The 21,527-nt window shown below is 37.9% G+C and overlaps 1 protein-coding gene across 1 annotated transcript in view; it reads right to left on the bottom strand.

Annotated features, from left to right (window-relative positions):
• Positions 1-20,731, bottom strand: part of LOC150106695 (xaa-Pro aminopeptidase 3-like) — an 84,289-nt gene extending 63,558 nt beyond the window's left edge. Inside the window, exon 1 of the mRNA XM_090393455.1 lies at positions 20,683-20,731. Within this exon, the coding sequence (XP_090249581.1) occupies positions 20,683-20,731 (49 nt within the window). The remainder of the gene's footprint in view (positions 1-20,682) is intronic.
• Between the last annotated feature and the right edge of the window lie 796 nt (positions 20,732-21,527).

Below are 21,527 nucleotides of genomic sequence, written 5' to 3'. Positions count from 1 at the left end.
AATCAGCATATGAGATAGACAGATGGTGGAAACTTGAGAAACACACTGATGTAGCTGCATTATTTGCAGCTTCATTTCCCTTAATCCTGTTGATGTCAATATGGTTGAAGTATGTTGAAAATTTATTTATCACTAGGTTAGACTATAATAGATTTAGTTTAATCCTTTATCCCAGTGAGAGCAAACAAAGTTTGCGCCTGAAAATATCTTCAGGACTAAATATAGTGTTGTACTATCTTATCCAGTAAGCAGTGCAACACCAAGGCAACTCGTGGCAAAGGTGGAGCAAGCTACCAGGCACTTCTAACCCAGTATCTCCCATAATGCAAAACACATTTCCTATGTGGATATGTATACTGTTATGCATTAAAGGGATTGGCCATCTACCCAGACTAGTTTCGACCTTTATTGAGGTCTCTTCAGTGGGAGCCAGGCCCAGAGCTGGAGATACCAGGCAGAAGCAGTAGCAAGTCATCTGTGCCTATGGGAGTTGCCAAAAGGTTTATCACCTTTTTTAAAAATTACTCTGGATTTAGAGAAAGATGTTGAAAATTTATTTATTACTAGGTTAGACTATAATAGATTTAGTTTAATCCTTTATCCCAGTGAGAGCAAACAAAGTTTGCGCCTGAAAATATCTTCAGGACTAAATATAGTGTTGTACTATCTTATCCAGTAAGTAGTGCAACACCAAGGCAACTCGTGGCAAAGGTGGAGCAAGCTACATAGGCACAGATGACTTGCTACTGCTTCTGCCTGGTATCTCCAGCTCTGGGCCTGGCTCCCACTGAAGAGACCTCAATAAAGGTCGAAACTAGTCTGGGTAGATGGCCAATCCCTTTAATGCATAACAGTATACATATCCACATAGGAAATGTGTTTTGCATTATGGGAGATACTGGGTTAGAAGTGCCTGGTAGCTTGCTCCACCTTTGCCACGAGTTGCCTTGGTGTTGCACTACTTACTGGATAAGATAGTACAACACTATATTTAGTCCTGAAGATATTTTCAGGCGCAAACTTTGTTTGCTCTCACTGGGATAAAGGATTAAACTAAATCTATTATAGTCTAACCTAGTGATAAATAAATTTTCAACATCTTTCTCTAAATCCAGAGTAATTTTTAAAAAAGGTGATAAACCTTTTGGCAACTCCCATAGGCACAGATGACTTGCTACTGCTTCTGCCTGGTATCTCCAGCTCTGGGCCTGGCTCCCACTGAAGAGACCTCAATAAAGGTCGAAACTAGTCTGGGTAGATGGCCAATCCCTTTAATGCATAACAGTATACATATCCACATAGGAAATGTGTTTTGCATTATGGGAGATACTGGGTTAGAAGTGCCTGGTAGCTTGCTCCACCTTTGCCACGAGTTGCCTTGGTGTTGCACTACTTACTGGATAAGATAGTACAACACTATATTTAGTCCTGAAGATATTTTCAGGCGCAAACTTTGTTTGCTCTCACTGGGATAAAGGATTAAACTAAATCTATTATGGTTGAAGTATCATGAATATGAAGTGCATATGTGATATATTTCATCCATATTGACATTGGCAGGGTTAAGGGAAATGAGATTGCAGATGCTTCAGCTAGGTCAGCTTGTTTCTGAAGCTTCCACCATTTGCCTGTCTCATAAGCTGATTACAGGCAGATCATAAGATGGAGACTTATCCTGGTGGGAGTGAATAAAAATGGATTCAAAATTTGTATTAAAACTGTTGATATTATCAAGGCCAGTTGGGTGGTTAATCCCAAATGTGGCTTGGAATCCAACAGAAGCATACATCCAATAAACGATAGAGGACATGTTAGATTCAAGAGAGCCGTGGATGTTTTTTGTAGCATTAAATACCTCATTGGCTGTAGAAAGCTTTGAGAATCTGAATATATTATGCGCATTGGATAACAATGCATTGTTGCATGTTTTGATACAAGTTCTATTGTATACAGCTCAGCAGTAAAGTTATTACATTCTAGTGGGATCTGAGCAGATATGCTGTCTGGGAAGATAGCAGACAACCCCACTAGGTCTCTGATTTTGAACCATTGATGTAAACAGGCAGAATTGGAAGAATATTGGGACATTGAGCCCTTTGATTGGAAAACATCCATTCAATTGTCGTCATGATGAGAGAAATCTTTACATGAGCTTTTTCAACTGAAGGTGAGTTAGATGATATCACATATAGCTAGCAGAGTTTTTTTCTCCTGGAAAATCAAGTTAAAGAAATTACTAGAGAGCAGGAGTGCAAGATGAACAGAGGTTCAACAGGGAAACGCAGCATAAGAAGAGTGGATGTTGAAAACAGTGAAGCAGTGGTGAATGTGTATGGTCAGAACAGGAATGAAATGGACTGAAATATAAGAGATAGCTAAATCTGAGGGGATGCAATAAGTGGATAAATGGTGACAAGTTGATTGGGCATGGGCAGGTCTGGTTAAATCACAACCAACAGATACCAATCTGTTGGTTGTGATTCAGGATATGGATCTGTTCATATAAATATGAACTACTGTGTTTATTTACGAATGCCAGGGGCATCAGAAATAAGAGAGATGAAATCATTTCATCAATATAGTTTATTTGCCCAAAAATTGTTGGAATAATTGAAACATAGTTCAATGAAGATGGTATCTTAACAGGAATAGACATGAAAGGAAACAATGTTTTTCATGAGGATAAAAAGGATAAGAAGAAAAGGGAAATGTTGCAGATAGCAGGGGAATCTGGTCTACATAAGGTGGAGTTGCAAGAGGGAAACAGTAGCAATAATTTTGAGGTACTATGGCGTAAGGTAGCAGCGGCTGACAGGAAGAGATATTTGGTTGGATGTTGCTATAGGCCAGGGGTGTTCAACCAGTCGATCGCGGAGCGAGTTTTGGTCAATCTCTTGTGTATTCCTCCTTACAAATTTAATTAAACCTGAAAACATAATATTTTATTTATTATTATTTTGTATTATTTTTAATTCGCTTTAAGTGTATTGCTATTGTTTATTTATTTTCGTTAAAATTGTCAAATCAGTAATTTTCTTATAAGTCCGGGTAAATGAATTAATTTGGATCAGTGGAAGTCAAACAGCGAGCCGAGTGAATATGATTATAAGCAAAGTGTAAAAACTTGATTGTAGCTTAAATATTAAATATTCAAAGCACATCACATCAAATTTTTACTTAGGTTAAGTCCCATATGAATATTGTAAAAAAAATAAACTTAGTATGACTGGGTATAGTTTGTATTAGATGTTTTTTGTAAATAACTCTTTTGAAGCTAACTGTATATACTGCTTTAATAAGAATATGTTAGAGTGTTAAAAACAAAGGCAATGTTTTTGTTGCTGAAGCTGTACATGGCGGCATTAGAAAGATTGTTATTGAAACTTGCATTTATGAGAAAGGCTTGCAGTCTCTAAGTGTAAACATCTCCAAAGTCAGTCAGAAAGAGTTCAAAAAACTTTCTGATGGCCGGCAACTTACAATTACAATTAAAATTAAAAAAAAGCGGAGGAGAACCAAAAGCGTGCCGAACTTCAAACTTAAGATGAAAGACTCATACCGATTTTTTGGGGGTTGCCAAACTTCATGAGAGGTCTCAGAGGAGGCCTAATAAAAAGGGACTGAAGCAAGCAGAAGGGGGTCCCGGTTCCAGAATTGCTGTCAGAGGAGGCCGCCTGGTCCAGAGTCGCCGTCAGAGAGACAGAGAGGCTGCCCGGATCCACGTTGCTTGAGAGAGGAGTTTCCTGCTTCAAGAAAGGAGCTTCTCAGTTCGAGACGTCGCTAGAGAGACTACTTCTAGGCCGCAGACAAGGTTTCAAATTATCGAAAGGAAGAGTTCCAATTGCCGGAGAAAAGTTTCCAGGCCAGCGAGGGATCCAGTTAACTTTTAAAAAGAAAAATTTACAAGCGAAGATGTTTTGGGAAATTTGCCTTGCCTTTTCTCCTCTGCTTGGTCTCGCCGAAAATGCCTGAAACGGCAGAAAAAGAAGGCAGTTGTCCAGGCATTTTCGGCAAGACCAAGCAGAGGAGAAAAGGCAAGGCAAATTTCCCAAAACACCTTCGCTTGTAAATTTTTCTTTTTGCCGATATATAATTAACAATATAAAAAATTTTCTTGATGAAAAAGAGAGATATTTATCCACAATTGAGTGATAAAAGATGGTTGTTACACATCATTTTTAGAAGTTTTCTGTATGAAATTAAGCAATTTAAATTTAGAGTTACAAAGTAGAGATAAAAATTTAATTGGCATGTTAAGTTCAATAAAAACTTTCCAACAATACTTATTTTTATTAAAGAAAATATAAATGAATGCAAATTTAGACATCTCCCATATTTATTAAAATTTTTTGAACAAAATCAAGAAATGCTTCGTTATGATTTAAAAGAATTTATTCATGAAATAGAATTAGTTGAGGAAGAAATAAATTCAAGATTTAAAGATTTAATAAAACTGAAATGATTGTATCTTTTATCAATAATCCATTTCAAGAAAACTTGAACATCACAGAAAGTTCAAATAAAATTAGTAGGCTGTTTGATATAAACAGCTGAAGTAGAACTTGTGATACTAAACATTCAGAATAGTTTACATTTAAAATCAGTAAACAATGAAGTCATATGGAAGTATGCACATGAAAAATTACCAATATTAACTGATATTGCGCGAAAATTTCTGTCATATTTCGAATCGACATACTTGTCAGAATCTGCTTTTTCAAATATGAACGTCATAAAAAATCAATTAAGAAACCAAATTACAAATGATCATTTGGATGATTGTCTGCGATTGGCCACTTCTTCATATCAACTTGACTATGAAAATATTGCGAGGTCCAAACAATGCCAAATTTCACATTAACTTTTTTTTTTTTTTTAATCAACCGGTATTTCCTGTAACTTGTGAGTTTGTAATCTATCTGTTGTGTTTTCTAACTTCGGTTTTCCAAGAGAAATAAATATTTTATTCCATATATTTGTGTGTTTTTTTGTTGTATTAAAATAATTAAAAGTGATAAATAAATTTTTAAATACACAAATGAAGTTTTTAGTTGTGTATTTCTGCGTAATTAGATATCAGGTTGGGGGAAACGTGATAAGAGAGTAGATTGCCGAGTAACTTATAAGAGAGTAGATCGCCGAATAACTTTTTATAGAAAAGTAGCTCACATAGTAAAAAAGGTTGAAAACCACTGCAATAGGCCATGGAATGTGGTGATAAAGGAATGTATAAGCAACTTAGGTTGGTGAACAAGAAAAGGGTGATCATTATGGATGATTTTAATTATGGCAATATAGATTATAATGAAGAGATAGAATGTGAGAATAAGGACAACTAATTTCATGAGTTCTTGAGAGAGAACTATCTTAGATGGTCCATAAAGAAGGATGAGGATCAAGAGTCTTAGATCTGATCATTTCATCAGAAAATGTGAGTGGGAAAGTTGCATTTCCTTCCGGATGGTGGCAGCCAGCCGTATGAAGACCTGTGTAAGGAAATGGATATATGTGGCACTACAAGGCAAGTGATCAATGTTAGCTCTAAACTGTGCATGTATGTACTCACACATTAGTCAAAAAGAGAGCACACATGCCTAGTAACTGCTTGCACAAATTTTGTCCTTTCAGTACTGATTATTGACTTGTAAATTTCTAATTTACAGTCAATAATTTTTGAACATAGTATAAAAATGAATTATATGATAAATCATACTTGTCACTTATTTTATTTAATAATTTCTCCAATGTCTCCACTCTAATATTACTGTAACCCATTCTAACTAAATAAGTTCTAATTAATTACTTTTAGCCTGCACCATGTGGGTGAATGAATACTGACATCAGCAAGTTGCAGAGGCATAGCTTAGGTTATAGCTAGAAGAAACTGAGAGTGGAAACTTGCACACAAAATGTTTTTCATACACACAGACTGGCAAAAATTAGAGGGAATACTTTAAATTAAAAATACCAAGAAATTATATTCTTGGTTGAAATCTTTATCCAAGTGTAAGCAAACAAACTTTGCACATGAGGTAAGTTCACAACTGGGCAACTTGTATACAGAGGTTAATGACTTTGCATCACTTGCTTGATTGAGACCTCAATAAAGGTCGAAACCAGTCTGAGTAGTGACTCTTCCCATAATACATAGCATTATACATGTCTGCAAGGATATGTGCTTTACATTTTTACAAATGCAAGGAAGTGGTTGCTTTTCCTGAGATATGAGCAGCTCTGCTCAATGGCGGGGTGAGCCTGTCACTGAGTGAAACTACTGCTGAGTTAAATGATCCTTTGGGTCAATAATTGTTGGGTGATCTGAGGGATCACACGAGTTTTTGGAGAGGTATCCATGCACTCAAACATACCTCAATAAAGGTCAAAACCAGTCTAGGGTAGTGACCTTTCCCATAATACATAGCATAATACATGCATGTCTGTAAGAATATGTGCTTTGCATTATGGGATACTAAGGCAAGTGATGTGATGTGAAGTCATTAGCCCCTACATACGAGTTGGCCAGCTGTGAAATTACTTCACACAAACTTTGTTTGCTTACACTCGGATAAAGTATTAAACCAAGATTATAATTTCTTGGCACTTTTAATTTATAGTACAGGTATCCCTCGATTAACACGGTTAATTAATCCCTCGATGTTACCCAGCGCATATCAAAATCGCGTTAATCAAATCTAATAATCAATGGTAAAAATTACAATTCGTCGATGATCGATTACTGTATTAATAATTCATAGGAGGCTGTGTAGGAGGAATGACGTCATGATGCTCACGCCACAAGACTTGCATGTTTTTGCATGGTAAATGTAACCCTGTGGAGCTTGCGGCAGTAAAAATTGCAGCGTAGGTCACAGTATATCTAAGAGATACATTCATTACTTGTATGTGCTAAAATGCAATAAAACATGCAAATATAATACATTATGGTACAAATCCATAGCCGAATATAGAACCTACAAGAGTTTCGTGCCGAATACATAGAAACTAAAAGTTTCAGCAGTTGCAAGCATAAGCAACCTTATGGGCAACTCGTAGTAAAGGTGAAGTAAGCTCCAGATCACTTCCCTTAGTATTTTCCATAATGTAAAGCACACCTCCTAGAGGACATGTATGATAAATAAGTCTTTGGCTTTCTATTTCAGTAATACCTGACGGTTTATTTATTTTCAGTTACAATCTAGAAATTATTGAACAAAGAATAAAAAAAGAACAACCAAACCAAATGAGGTCGCGGTATCTCTCAGATACTATTTATTGTTAAATATCACAAACCTTAACATAACATGTTAAACCAAACTGACAGCAAAAAACCGTGCGGAATATCACTCATAACATATCAATGCATGGTTACTCATGACCTCCAAGCTATACACTGAATTGTGTAAGAATATTTATATTAAACATTTTGCATGTATCTGTCAGATCAGCTGCAAGTTCCGCAGGGTGTAGGCACGTTAATCAAAACTCTTGCCGCGTATATCAAGGGATTGTCGCAATTAATTTTGCTGCGTTAATCAAAACCGTGTTAAGCAAGGGATACCTGTATAGCCAAGGAAAAATTTTCAATAAGCGGTATAAGGCCACATCTGGACTCCCAGATTCCATGGTGATGAAGAAATTGTGGAGAGGATCTAGAGGCGAGTGACAAAGATTGTGGCAAGTCTATAGAATGCTCCTTATGAGAATAGATTAACAGTCTGTAGGCTTCAAAAATTAGTTGACAGACAAATAGGATTGACAATGAAGACATTTTTTAGTATATCACAAGAAGGGAGAGAACAAGGGGTCACCACTGGAAGTTGTATAAGAGTGTGGTTAGCAATGGTGTTAGGACTAGATTTTTTGCTTTGAGGGTGGTGAATGGCTTGCTAGAGGTGGTTGTGGGTGCTTCACCAGTGAATGAGTTTAAGAAGTATGATAGACACTGTGTGTCTATCATACTTCTTAAACTAATGTAATAGATAGCTAGTGTGTGAATATTATTGCAAAGAGGATTCAGAGGCGAGTCACAAAGATTGTGGCAGGCCTGCAGAATGCTCCTTATGAGAATAGATTAATAGTCTGTAGGCTTCAAAAATTAGTTAAACCAAGCTTACGTGCAAACTTTGTTTGCTTACACTTGAATAAAGGATTAAACCAAAAATATAATTTCTTGGTATTCTTAATTTATAGTATAACCAAGTGGAAAAACTTGCAATCTATCTCTAATCTAGAGAGAATACTGACAACAATGGAGGTTGGATGTTAATAATAATAATTATGATTAGGAGATGGTTTGGAGCTATAGCATGGAAAGGAGAAAAATACTTGGGTACTGACCAAGAGGCATTTAACAGCAGCAATGTGTGAATATCTTCTGAAGGTCAAAAGTCACTGTACTATATTTATGACTGTTTGAGATGGAAAATTTTTAATAATATTAAAATTCTGTATATCAACCTTTACATTAACATCATTTCCAGGAATGTATAAATCTATATACACACTACAGTAAAACAATTAGCAACATACCATACCATACCAAACTCCATCAGATCTACTTAATTAATCTATTTACCCTGATTTCTTGTAAAAAGAAAAAATTAATTATTCAATTAAATTATATTAAAATTAAACAGAGTAAAAAATAACAAAATTTACAAAAAAAAAAAAAAATAATAATAATAATTAATTACATCAGCCAATCAGTGCATATACAGGTGTACATATTCCTGAAGAGATCTTAACGTAAAGGTTGAAACGTAGAATTAATGTAATTAAAGTTTTTCACCTCGAACAGGTAGCTCCATAAATCTAGTATAATGAGTACTGTACACCATTTCCTTTCAATAAATGACAGGAAAATTAAAAGGCTGAATGAGGTAGTGTAAAGTGGATGAAATCTGGAAGAAGGGTGCAGGCAGCACAACATATAAGAATGGCAACCAGTTGCACAAAGAGTAGGTCAGGAAAGTGACTCAGTGGTAAGGACAAGAAAAGTGCAGCATGAGCAGAAATTAACAAATCAGCAGTATAAAAATTTCAGGGAGTGTTTTTTTTTGTATGTGAAATGTACAAAGAGGAATGATTATTATTATTATTAAACAAGACCTCTGGAGTCAAAGACTCATCTGGAAGGTCCTTTTATCACACACACATCTCATCATACCGTGTCTTAAACACACTCAAACTCCTTGCAGACACCACACTCTCAGGCAAGGCATTCCAATCATTCACAACTCTGCACGAAAAAAACCTGCCTCTCACTCCCCTACTCACACCCTCTTTATACAGTTTCCAGGGATGAGCTCTGGTTCTCCCCTGATCTCCCACTATTCTCTGTAGGACTTCTCCACCATTGATCTTATAACAACTCCTTACCAACTTGTACGTCTCTATCATATCTCTCCTCTTCCTTCTCTCCACTAGACTCTGCAAATTACATCTTCTCAATCTTTCCTCATACTCAACATTCCAGAGGTCAGAAACTACCTTAGTCAGTCGCCTTTGGACCCTTTCCAACATCTCTTCATCCTTCTGAAAACCGGTGCCCAAATCTGGGCACAATAGCCCATGTGTGGCCTAATCAAAGCCTTATACAATGGAACAAGAACCTCCCTACTTCTACACGTCAGTGTCCTCTGCATCATTCCTAGAAGTCTTTGTGTTGTTTTCACAATTTTGGCGATGTGTCCCCTAAATTTTAGATCCTTATCCACTATCACCCCCAGATCTCTTATTTCCTCCACTTCCAACAAAATACTCTCACCAAGCATAAATTCTGCATCCCATCTTTGTTTTCCAAATTTTAAAACCTTACATTTTGCAACATTGAACTCACATTCCCATCTGCTTGCCCAATCACTCAATCTATTCAAGTTCTCTTGCAAGGCCACAACATCTTCACTACTCTTTATGGTTCGTCCCAACTTTGCATCATCTGCAAACAACTGAATATCTCCATCCAAACCCTCGCCAATATCATTAATATACAAGTTAAATAGTAATGGCCCTAAAACAGACCCCTGAGGCACTCCACTAGTGACTTTCCTTTGCCTAGATATCGCACCCCCATACACAACTTGTTGATACCTATCAGATAGCCAGTCTCCAATCCAATGCACTAATCTTATATCCAACCCCATCTGCTCTAGTTTGACTTTCAACTTATCATGAGGTACTCTATCATAAGCTTTTGCGAAATCCAAGTATATTACTGTGTATCCTTCTCCTCTTCCAAGGAAGCAGTCACTTTATTGTAATAAGTAGATTACTAAAACATGACCTCCCTTTAGCAAATCCATGCTGTCCATCAAAAATTATACCATTGTTGTCAACCCAACTTTGGATCCTAGTTCTCACAAGCTTCTCCAACAACTTAACCACAACACCTGACACAGAGATAGGCCTATAGTTTGATGCTTGAGTTCGATCACCTCCTTTATGAAGTGGCACAATCCTACCCTCCTTCCACTCTTTAGGAACTTGACCAAGTGTAAGACTAGTATTAAAAAAATTTTTCAAGGCAGGCGTCAACTCTCTGGCACATTCCTTCAGAATACACGGTGATATATTATCAAGTCCCACAGCCTTATTTATATCTAGTTTACTCAACTCCCCAAACACCTCTTGCTCACTTACAGTCATTCTCTCCTCCCCATCATCAACTGCTCAATCTCTCCATGAGGTCACATTCACAAGATTGAAAGATCTTTATGAACTGCTCATTAATATCTCCACCACACATTCTGCATCAGCTGTCTTTATACCATTTCCTCCAATCAATGTCATCCTTCCATAATCATTCTTTCTTTTGCTGGCTACATATCGAAAGAATTCCCTAGGATTCTTTTTGGCTTCATTAGCTAACTGCTGTTCATACCTCTCTTTAGCTACTCTCACCAACCAAGTCACCCTCTTTGCCTGGTCTTTGTAGACCTCATGAAATTGGTTACTTCCACTTCTCTTATGATGCCTCCACAATGCCCTTTTTCTCTGTATCGCATGCTTAATCTCTTTATTCATCCACTTCACACCTACCTTATTTAACCTTCTCACCCATGGTATACATTTAGACATTGCATCTACTAAATAGTTCTTGAAAATCCCCCAAGCTGCATTGATCTCTTTTCCAGCTAACTCCTCATTCCATGCTACATCTGCAAGCTGTCTCCGGAGCTCTTCATAATCACCCCCCCTTGTAGTTCCACATATACCCTTTTTTCACAGGGGTCCTTGCACTGCTGGCAACAACCCAGGTAATCACCTCATGATCACTTTCACCAATTGGTGGATGATTTGACACCTCATTGATAATTACATCCTCCGATGAGATGACCAAATCCAAGACCCTTAATCCTCGTGTGCCCTCTGTTACATACTGTCTGAGGTAGTTATCCCTCAAAAACTCAAGAAACTCATTTTCTTTACTTCCAGTTGCTATCTCTTCATTCCAGTCTATATTGCCATAATTAAAATCACCCATAACGATCACCCTTTTCTTATTTGCTTGGCTTATTTGACTGTACATTTCACTATCACCACCATCCACATGGTCTATAACAACATCCCACCAAGTATTTGATTCTATTCACCTCTATCTCACACCATACTGCCTCAAAACCACTGGCCCTATTTCTCTCTTGCATCTCTCCCTTGTATGGACATAACTCTTTCTCTATCATCAATAGCACTCCCCCTCCCTTTTTACCCCTTCTATCCTCACAAAACACATCATACCTTTCCATCTCTATTCCTGTCAGGATGTCGTCCTCATCTAACCATGGCAAGATTATGGCAAGATAATGTTAATGGATGAAAAGGTTATACTGGTAACTGCTGCAGAGGGCATAGTTGAGGTATTCAGTGAGCAAGTCATCAGGCTGTTGACTTGCTCAATGTGAAATCAGAAGCTTAAGTGTAGAGGATATTAGAAAAGACTAACTAGTGAGCAAGCAAGAGGTATATAAGGCAACGGGACTTCATGGCATATCATTATGTCTTAAAGGAATGTTCTAGGTAGTCCAGATGTTGTTGAATGAAGTGAAAGTGGATGTGAAAAATCAAGGAAACTAGAACTTTTAGGGGAGAAGCTGTTGAGTGAATATGCAGACATCTGTGAGGCAGCTGAGTGTAAGAATGTGTATAAAATGCCTATTAGTACCACTGTCAAATCTGTATAACTGAGAGGAGACCTCCACATCGCCTTTAAAGGAATGCAGAGACCGACCAAGGCTTCTGACCTAATGTCCAGTCCTCATCTTCTCGTGGTGCACCATGTTGGGTATCTACCTGGATACTGAACAAACAAGGATGGGCTGGCAATCTGGGATTTAGATGACCAATTGTATTCTTACTGGCTTAAACCAATATACAAAATGATGGTACAACATGACAAAATTTCATGCAGGCTGGGGCGTCGCCTGGTTAATCAAGGCCCCCTGTTGTTTTAGCAAGGGAACCAGGGAGAACAGCGAAAAGTCAGCTACTGGAACAAATCTGAAAGCACACCCAACTCAACTTCACCAGAGTTAAAGATCGGTACTATCAACATAAGAAGCCTGAATGGCAAAGAAATGGAGCTAGCTGAAGAATTAGATAAGTACCAGATCGACATAATATTGGTGACTGAAACAAAAAAGACAAAAACTGGTGAGATCTTCTGAGCAAAAAATACAAAATGTTATATTCATGAAATGACAATCAAGTAAAAGAAGGATTAGCCATAGTATTCAACACAAAATACGAGACTAATCTTCTTGAATGGCAGGCAGTCTCAAGTAGAGTGATGTAGGCAATTATCAGAATGGAGAACTGGACAATGAGACTTATTTGTGCCTATGGTAACAGAAGGTTCTACTAAGGTAGAAGAGAAGTGGACTAATTTTTTGAGGCTTTAGAGAAAGCAACTGACACAATGAAAAAGGAAAATTTGGTCATTGTTGGGGATATAAACAGCAGCATAGGAAATGATTGTCAGACATACAATAAATATTTTGGGAAAATTTGGAGAAAAGAGCAAAGCTAATAATAATGGCAAATATCTGTTGGATTTCTGCTCAGGACATGGACTGGTTATTACTAACATCATGTTACAACATAAAAATGTGCACAAATTCACATGGAGAGAAGAGGCAAGGAATAAGAAAAGTCTCATTTACTATGTTATTGTTGATAGTGATGTTTTCTCCCTGGTGCAGGACACCAGAGTGTACAGAGGATTTGAAATTGGAAGTGATCACTATTTAGTCTTGAGCAGGATGAAATTGAATTCCATATTGAAAAGAATAACATGTAAGAAAGTTTTAAAGCAAATAAAAGTTGAACAGCTCTCAGATGTGAACTGAGATGACTAAAATACACAAAGATTATTGAAGAAAAAATGAAAGAGTTTGAGAACAGGAACCAAACCTTGGAGATTTAGTGGCAAGCCTTCAAGAAAACACTGATTGATTCAGTCAGAGAGGCATGTGGTGAGGTTGTCTGCAAGGATAGAAAAATCAGAACTCCCTGGTGGACACAGGAAATTAAAGAGGCACTGAAGGAAAAGAAGAAAGCATATCAAAAGTTCCTGGCAAATAAGTCAGCTTTTGCTCTTAGAGAATACAGAGATGAATGTAAGAAAGCGAAGCACTGTGTAAAACTAGCTAAACAAAAGCCATGACAATTCGTGTGACAATTTCTATGTTCGCGCCAAAGTCCTGACTTTGGCACGAACATAAAAAATAAATATCAAGAAGGTAGTAACATATTCTGGAGGTTGTTGACAGCTTAGAAATGCAGTAAAAGGAGTTAGAGATGATAAAGGTGACATGAAAACAGGAGAAAAAGATATCCTTGAAGTATGGAGTAATTACTTTGAAAAACTGCTAAATTATTATTATTATTATTATTTCGGGTGACTCCAGGAGTCCAACTCATCGAGGGAGGCCCTAAACATCATGTCCACACAACTATGCGATTACATTCTCACAGTATCTATCATACCTTGCCTTGAACTCATTCACCGTCATAACACCCACAACAGACTCTGGCAGCTTATTCCACTCATTTACCACTCTAAAAGTAAAGAACCCAGCTCTACCACCCCTGCTAACCACACTCTTGCCCAGCTTCCATAGGTGTCCCCTAGTTCTCCCACCACCAGTCTAGTGACCTCCCTCCATAATGTAACAACAGCATACATTTCCTAGGAAATGTATTTTTACATTATGGAAGAAGCAGTGATAGCAGAAGTGGTAAAAAACACTGAAAAGGTATACAGTCAGGAATACATATCCATACTTGAAGCAGAAAAAGCCATCAAAGGCTTGAAATGTGGAAAGGCAGCAGCAGTAGATGATATTCGACCAGAAATGCTGAAGTATGGTGGTATAAAAGTCTTACAGTGGCTGCACTGCATAGTTCAGAAAGCCTGGACAGAGGGACGATTTCCCGATGATTGGAGTAGAGCTCTAATAGAACCCATATATAAAAAGGGAAATAAAACTGAATGTGAGAATTACAGATGTATTTCCTACTGAGTGTTCCTGGCAAGATCTATGCAAGTATACTTGAGAAACTGTTGAGAAGAATTGTGGAAGAAAAACTTCGTGAAGAACAAACTGGATTAGGCCAAATATAGGCTGTCAGGATCACATCTTCTCTTTACGACAAATAGTCGAGAAAGCATGGGAATATAACAAAGATCTGTATTAAAGTTTTGTCGATCTGGAAAAGGCATATGACAAGGTGCCAAGAGAGAAGCTATTCAATATGCTACAGTTATATGGTGTCAATGGGGCATTATATCAAGCAATACTTAGTCTTTATTTGAATTGTAAGTCAGCATTTAGAATTGAAGTACAGGAAGATGGTTTAATGTTAGATCTGGTTTCAGACAAGGATGTACATTATCCCCTCTGTTATTCATTATCTATATGGATCACATTATGAAGGAAAGTGGTATTAAACATGAAATCAGAATTGGAGATGTTAATGTCAGCTCTTTGCTTTATGCAGACGAAGCCTGTGTAGCTCAGTGGATGTGGCGTTTGCACACCACAGTGCTGGCCGCATGAAGGAAGACTTGGTTTCGAGTCTAGTCAGCGACTAGAGGAAATTTTTCTAAGCCTTTTTTCGACCGGTTCCCAAGTTAGTCGATCTCTGGCACAGGCAAGCAGGTTTTTTCTCCCAGAAACTCAAGAAAATCGACTGTAGAACCCACATTATTTCAGACATTAAATACGAGTGTTAGGGTTAGGGGCCACAAGATGGCGGCACCTGTAGAGCCATCTCTCTTCACTGCGTGCCGCTTAATTAGTGATAGCCTTGGGCCAGCTATCTCTGATTGGGTACCAGTGGAGATTGAACTGCCCACTCAGTCTCCAAAAAGTTAGATAGGGCTAAAAACAGCCTTGTCTACTCCCTGTATATACAGGAATAAAAAGGCGTTAGCTGATTTTTTTTTTTTTTGTTATACTTCTAAATAAATCCGCTACAAGTTTGCAAGATTCCCTGACTAAATTGAATAACTGCTGTAATTGATATGGTATGAAGGTCAGCATTAAAAAGACAAAGACAATGAAAATAAGTAGGATTGTTGAAAATGTCAAAGTTGTTGTGAACGGGGAACCTGTGGAACAAGTAAAACATTTCAGCAACTTAGGCATGATTTGTACTGAAGATGGTAAATTAAATATAGAAACAAACAACAGAATCAACAAAGCTGGTATGGTAGACAGTCAACTGAATAAATTCATATGGAATAAGAGAGAAATTAGTCGGAACACTAAATTAGCTGTATACAAGACAGTGTTCAAACCAGTTTTAACTTATGGATCTGAGAGCTGGGTCAGAAGTAAAACACTTGACCAAAGACTAGAGACCGCAGATATGAGAATCCTGAGAAAGATTAGAGGCATGAGCAGATGGCATCAATGGTAATATCATATCAAAAATTAGGTTATTAGGAAAGAACTTCACATTGTCAGCATCCAGGAATGTGTTAGCAGAGCTAATCTCAGGTGGTATGGTCACTTAAACAGCATGGGTGAGGAAAGATTAGCATAACAAGCGTTCTCCACCAAGTTGGCAGGAAAACGACCCAGAGGAAGACCAAGATGTAGATGGATTGATACGGTACAAAGTGCCTTTAGACGATAGAAATATAAGATCTGATAATGTTAAAGTCTTGACAAGTAACAGACTGATTTGGAGGAAAATTGTAGATAGGAAGTTAGAAATGATGTAAATTTTTCATGTAGTACTATCATATCCTGCACACCCCTTGAGGGTACATGTCAGGAATTTGATGATGATAACGATGTACCACTTGTAGCAAACCAGAATGGGATAATTAGTATAAAGCGTCAGGATCACAATCGGCCTATGGGGCTTTTTTTTTCATCTTACATACACTAATGCCAGGAGCATTCGGAACAAGGGGGAGGGATTTTGGTTAGTTCATGCTGGCCAAAGGTTATTGGCATTAGTGAGACATGGCTAACAGAAGATGATAAAGTTAATGAGATAGAATGTGAAGAGTACATTGTGTTCAGGGAGGATAGAGATAAAAGAATGGGGGAGGGGACTGCTAAGTATGTCAAGCTTAGGAGATTGCCTTGATCAGCACCATGGCATGTGAAACTGCAAGGCCTGGATGTTGATAGTGCATGGGAAGAGATAAAGGAGTGTTTGAGGGAAGTAATGGCAGACTGCATACCTAGAGTCAGGAGAGTAAATGGATGAATATCATCATTAAGCTGGAACTGCAAAAAAATAAAAAAATTCTGAAGGGAATTTAAGGAGAAAGGTGATCAGCAGGCAAATGAGCAGTACAAAGCACAGACCAGAAGGGTGACCAGTGTGGTAAGAAAGGCAAAAGCAGAGCATGAAAGGAAATTAGCAGTGCAAGCCAAAGATAATCCCAAAGACTTCTTTCAATATGCTGCAAGCAAAAGGATGAATGTTTATGGTAGAATGATTTTAATGAATGCCGATGGTAGGGAGGTAACCAAATCAGTCGAAATAGTAGAATTACAAAGTGAACACTTTGCAAGAGTATATCATCCAGGTGGAGACATTGCAATAACGAGGGAGACAAAGACTTATATCAGAACTGAGGTAAATGAAATGGAGGTGAATAGCATGTAGAAAGTATTTTACCTTGGGTATAATAAATGTTAAAGATACCAAGATATTTTAAACCTGGTTTTACTCCATTTCCCAAGTAAGCAAACAGACAAACAAGTCAAGTTTGTGCCTGCAAGTGTTGCAAGTCTAGCTGATCCTACACGTAGTGCAAAACCAAGGCAACTCATGGCAAAAGTAGTATAAGCTCTGATCACTAATCTTAATATTTACCCTTAATGGAAAGCACATCTCCTGGAGGAGATGTATGATGTTCTGTATTATGGGCAAGGGGACCACTACCCAGACCGGTTTCGACCTTTATTGAGGTCTCATCAGTGGGAGCCAGGCTAGAAATACCAAGATTTTAGTAATACAGAGCTTATAAGTATTTTACTAGAACATGTAAAATACTTATCTGGTAAAATACTTATAAGTTCTGTATTACTAAAATCTTGGTATTTCTAGCCTGGCTCCCACTGATGAGACCTCGATAAAGGTCGAAAACGGTCTGGGTAGTGGCCCCCTTGCCCTTAATACAGAACATCATACATCTCCTCCAGGAGATGTGCTTTGCATTACGGGTAAACATTAAGATTAGTGATCAGAGCTTATACTACTTTTACCATGAGCTGCCTTGGACTTGCACGTGTAGAATCAGCTAGACTTGCAACACTTGAAGGCGCAAACTTGACTTGTTTGTCTGTTTGCTTACTTGGGAAACGGAGTAAAACCAGGTTTAAAATATCTTGGTATCTTTAACAGGTGAATAGCATATTACAGAACCTTAATAAGAATACAGCTATGGGATTAAATGGTTTACCAGCTTGACTTTTACATGAAGGTACTAGGGAATTGTCAGTGCCTTTGACCATATTGTTTAATTAAGTCTAAGCTGTGGGGTAGTCCCAAGAGGGTGGAAAGAGGGGAAAATAGTTTTATTGTATAAAGGAGACTCCAAGAGTGATGTGGCAAATTACTGATCAATCAACATATCAGTAGCTGTTGTCAAGCTACTGAAAAAGTTTATTAAGGGAAAAATACAGGAATGGATAGATGGAAATGGAATACTGTAGGGGGGGGGGGATTGGATTGATTTTGTGAAGAGTAGGTCATACCTCAGTAATTTGTTCATATTTTATAATACAGTGACTGCTGAGTTGGATAAAGTTAATGGGTTTACAGTGATACTGCTGGAATTTGTAAAAGTCTTTGACAGGCTCCCACATGGAGTTCTAACCAATAAACTGCAGCAAATGGGGGATGGTGAGGTAGATAAGATGGTGATTGATGGAGAGATATCATTGAGTAGTTTATTCAGGAGTAGAGTCCAGAAGAAGAAGACCCATGCCACCCCCCCCCCTTCTGGACTCCAGTGACTTCTCCCTGACTTGTGACATGCCACGGGACTCTGTTCTTGGGCCACTACTGTTTATTTTGTGATATAGAAAATTATTGATATAGGCAAGGATATGAGAGGAACTTTTCAGATGTTTGCCAATGATGCAAAGTTGGGTAGAATTTTTAAAATTTTGCAAGACAATTTAGATACACTGGCAGTCTGGGCAAAGGAGAATGGATATCAGTTTAATGTGGCAAAATATAAGATTATGCATATTGGGGGTAAAAGTTTACCAGCTGTGTACCACATTGATGAAACTGTACTCCAGGAAATTGACAAAGTCTGAGATTTGGGAGTGTTAATGGATAGGGAGTTAAAGATTAGAGGGCACATCAGCCACCTTTAGCAAAGGTGGCTAAACCAGCTCATCAGATTACTTAGTTACTGAAGAATACTTTGATGACCAGAGACAAGCTCGTATTATTCCTCTTTATTGAACCTTGATAAGACCCCATCTTGACTACCGTGTGCAGGAAGAGGTGGAGAGGATCCAGAAGCAAATGACAAAGATGGAAGCAGGTCTATGGAATGAACCTTATGAGAACAGGTCGAAGATTTGTGGGCTACAAAAACTGATTGACAGGCAAAAAAGGGGTGATATGATTGAGACATACAAATTACTGAGGAGTTTTTACAAGATTAATTCAGAGAAAATTTTTCAGAACAGGTCAGGTGGTTTCAGGTGGTGGGAGAACTAGGGACCATCCATGCACACTGAGTAAGAGTGTAGTTAGCAAGGGTGTTAGAACGAGGTTTTTTGCTTGGAGAGTGGTGAATGGGTGGAATAGGTTGCCAGAGTCTGTTGGATGCCATGACTGTAAATGAGATCAAAGCAAATTTTGATAGATACTGTGCAAATGTTGGGCAGTGCTTGGCATGATATTTAGCACCTCTCTTGATGAGTCTAAGGTCTCCATGAAGTAACCGATAATAATAATAATTAACATGCAGAAGGAAGGTTAAACTGTCCCGCTTCATGACAGTGATAAAACTAAAGCTACAGTTAAGGCCCAATCCGTATATCTGGTGTTGTTGTAGTTAAGGCATTGGTGAAGATGGTGAGAGCTAAAATATGATTAGTGAGAAATAAGTAACTGGCTGGCAGTAGATATCAATAAGCTGTACCTGTGTATCCCCCTAAAAGAGAAAAGACATGCTATCACTAGACACACGTTTGGTCATCTGGTTTTCATGATAATATACATTAGTCAGAGTCCAGAGAATACTGGCTAAGGTGGTAATGGCTGCTCTTAGGAATATGAAGACAGATTGAGGAAATCCAATTTTAAAGTCCTCATCAATAAAAAGAGGAGAGAGAATATAACTAAGACATAAGCTAGTAAGGGGTTGTTACCAGGTTAATGCAGAAGAAATTTTTCATAGAATGGAAGAAGGGGATAGAATGAGAAGCCATCCCTAGAAATTATAAAAGAGGGGGATGTGCAAGGGAGTAAGGAGCAGGTTATTTGCATAGAGAATAGTTGGTGAGAGTAATGCATTGCCTGACAGTGTGGGAAATGCAGACATAATGAACGTTTAAAGCAAGTTTGATGAGTTTTATGTGTAATAAAGTGTACTTCTAGCGACTAATCTTTTTGACTCCATGGAGCTATGTTATTAACCATAACACAGAACATTATGTGACCATCGAACATTTCTTGCCTTATATTAAATATATTGCAAATATGAACTGCACCAAAGAAAGTCAAGACAGAAACATAAGATCTGATAATGTTGGAGTCATGACAGATAACAGATTGATTTGGAGGAAAATTGTTGATAGTAGGTTCGTAATGATATTTACGTAGTAAAGTAATTCAAGCAGTACTATCATAATATCCTATATACTCCTTGAAGGCAGATGTCAGGAATTTGATAATGATAAAGAAATTCATAGTGAACCTATGAATCTTCGTGTTTTATCGAACATATATATTTAATATTTTTAAAGTTTTGTATATCGGCACCGGGGACACATTCAAACCAATACTATTTTTGTATAGTTTATTGTATCATTATTGTCACGTGCACGAGCGATACATATTTCTTGAGGACAAGTTTACAAGATGACTATACCAACGTTACAAGCTGATCACTTCTACGATATAATTCAAAGCATCATTGCAAAGTAGGTATGAATGCGAAGTATCAACGTAATGTATCACTTTACATACCTAATTTACTTGCATAAGTAAAACCATCCCACAAGCAAACAGAAGCCATATTGACAAACAATCAGTACGCCCTCTACGAATGAAAAACACAGTAACAAGTTTGGTATTATAATAAATTTAGTTTAATCATTTACCCAAGTGTAAGCAAACAGTGTTTTCACCTATCTTCAGGACTGAGGCAACTCGTAGTAAAGGTGAACCAAGCGCTCATCACTCCTTGTCTCAGTATCTCCCATATTTCAAAGCATATCTCCTTGCGACATGTATGATGCTATGCATTAAGGGAAAGGCCACTACCCAGACCTATTTCGACCTTTATTGAGGTCTGGTCAGTGGGAGTCAGACCCAGAAGTGGTGATACTAAGGCAGAAGCAATGGAGAGGTCATTTTTACTTATACGAGTTGCCAAAAGGTGTACCACCTTATTATTAATTTACTCTGGATTTAGAGAAAGATGTTGGAAGTTTATTTTCCAGTTGGTTAGACTATAATAAATTTAGTTTAATCCTTTACCCAAGTGTAAGCAAACAAAGTTGCGCCTGAAGTATCTTCAGCCCTGAGGCAACTCGTAGTAAAGGTAGACCAAACTCTCATCACTCCTTGTCTCAGTATCTCCCATAATGCAAAGCACATCTCCTTGCAGACATGTATAATGCTATGCATTCTGGGTCTGGCTCCCACTGACGAGACCTCAATAAAGGTCGAAATGGGCACTACCGGTCTGGGTAGTGCCCATTCCCTTAATGCATAGCATTATACATGTCCGCAAGGAGATGTGCTTTGCATTATGGGAGATACTGAGACAAGGAGTGATGAGAGCTTGGTCCACCTTTACTATAAGTTGC

The sequence above is a fragment of the Typopeltis vanoorti genome, chromosome 5 (assembly GCF_054136105.1).
Source record: "Typopeltis vanoorti isolate ZY-2024b chromosome 5, IOZ_Tvanoo_1.0, whole genome shotgun sequence".
In the NCBI taxonomy this organism is placed as follows: domain Eukaryota; kingdom Metazoa; phylum Arthropoda; class Arachnida; order Uropygi; family Thelyphonidae; genus Typopeltis; species Typopeltis vanoorti.
Note: the sequence above shows the minus strand (reverse complement) of the source record. Positions and strands in the feature narration are given on the sequence as shown.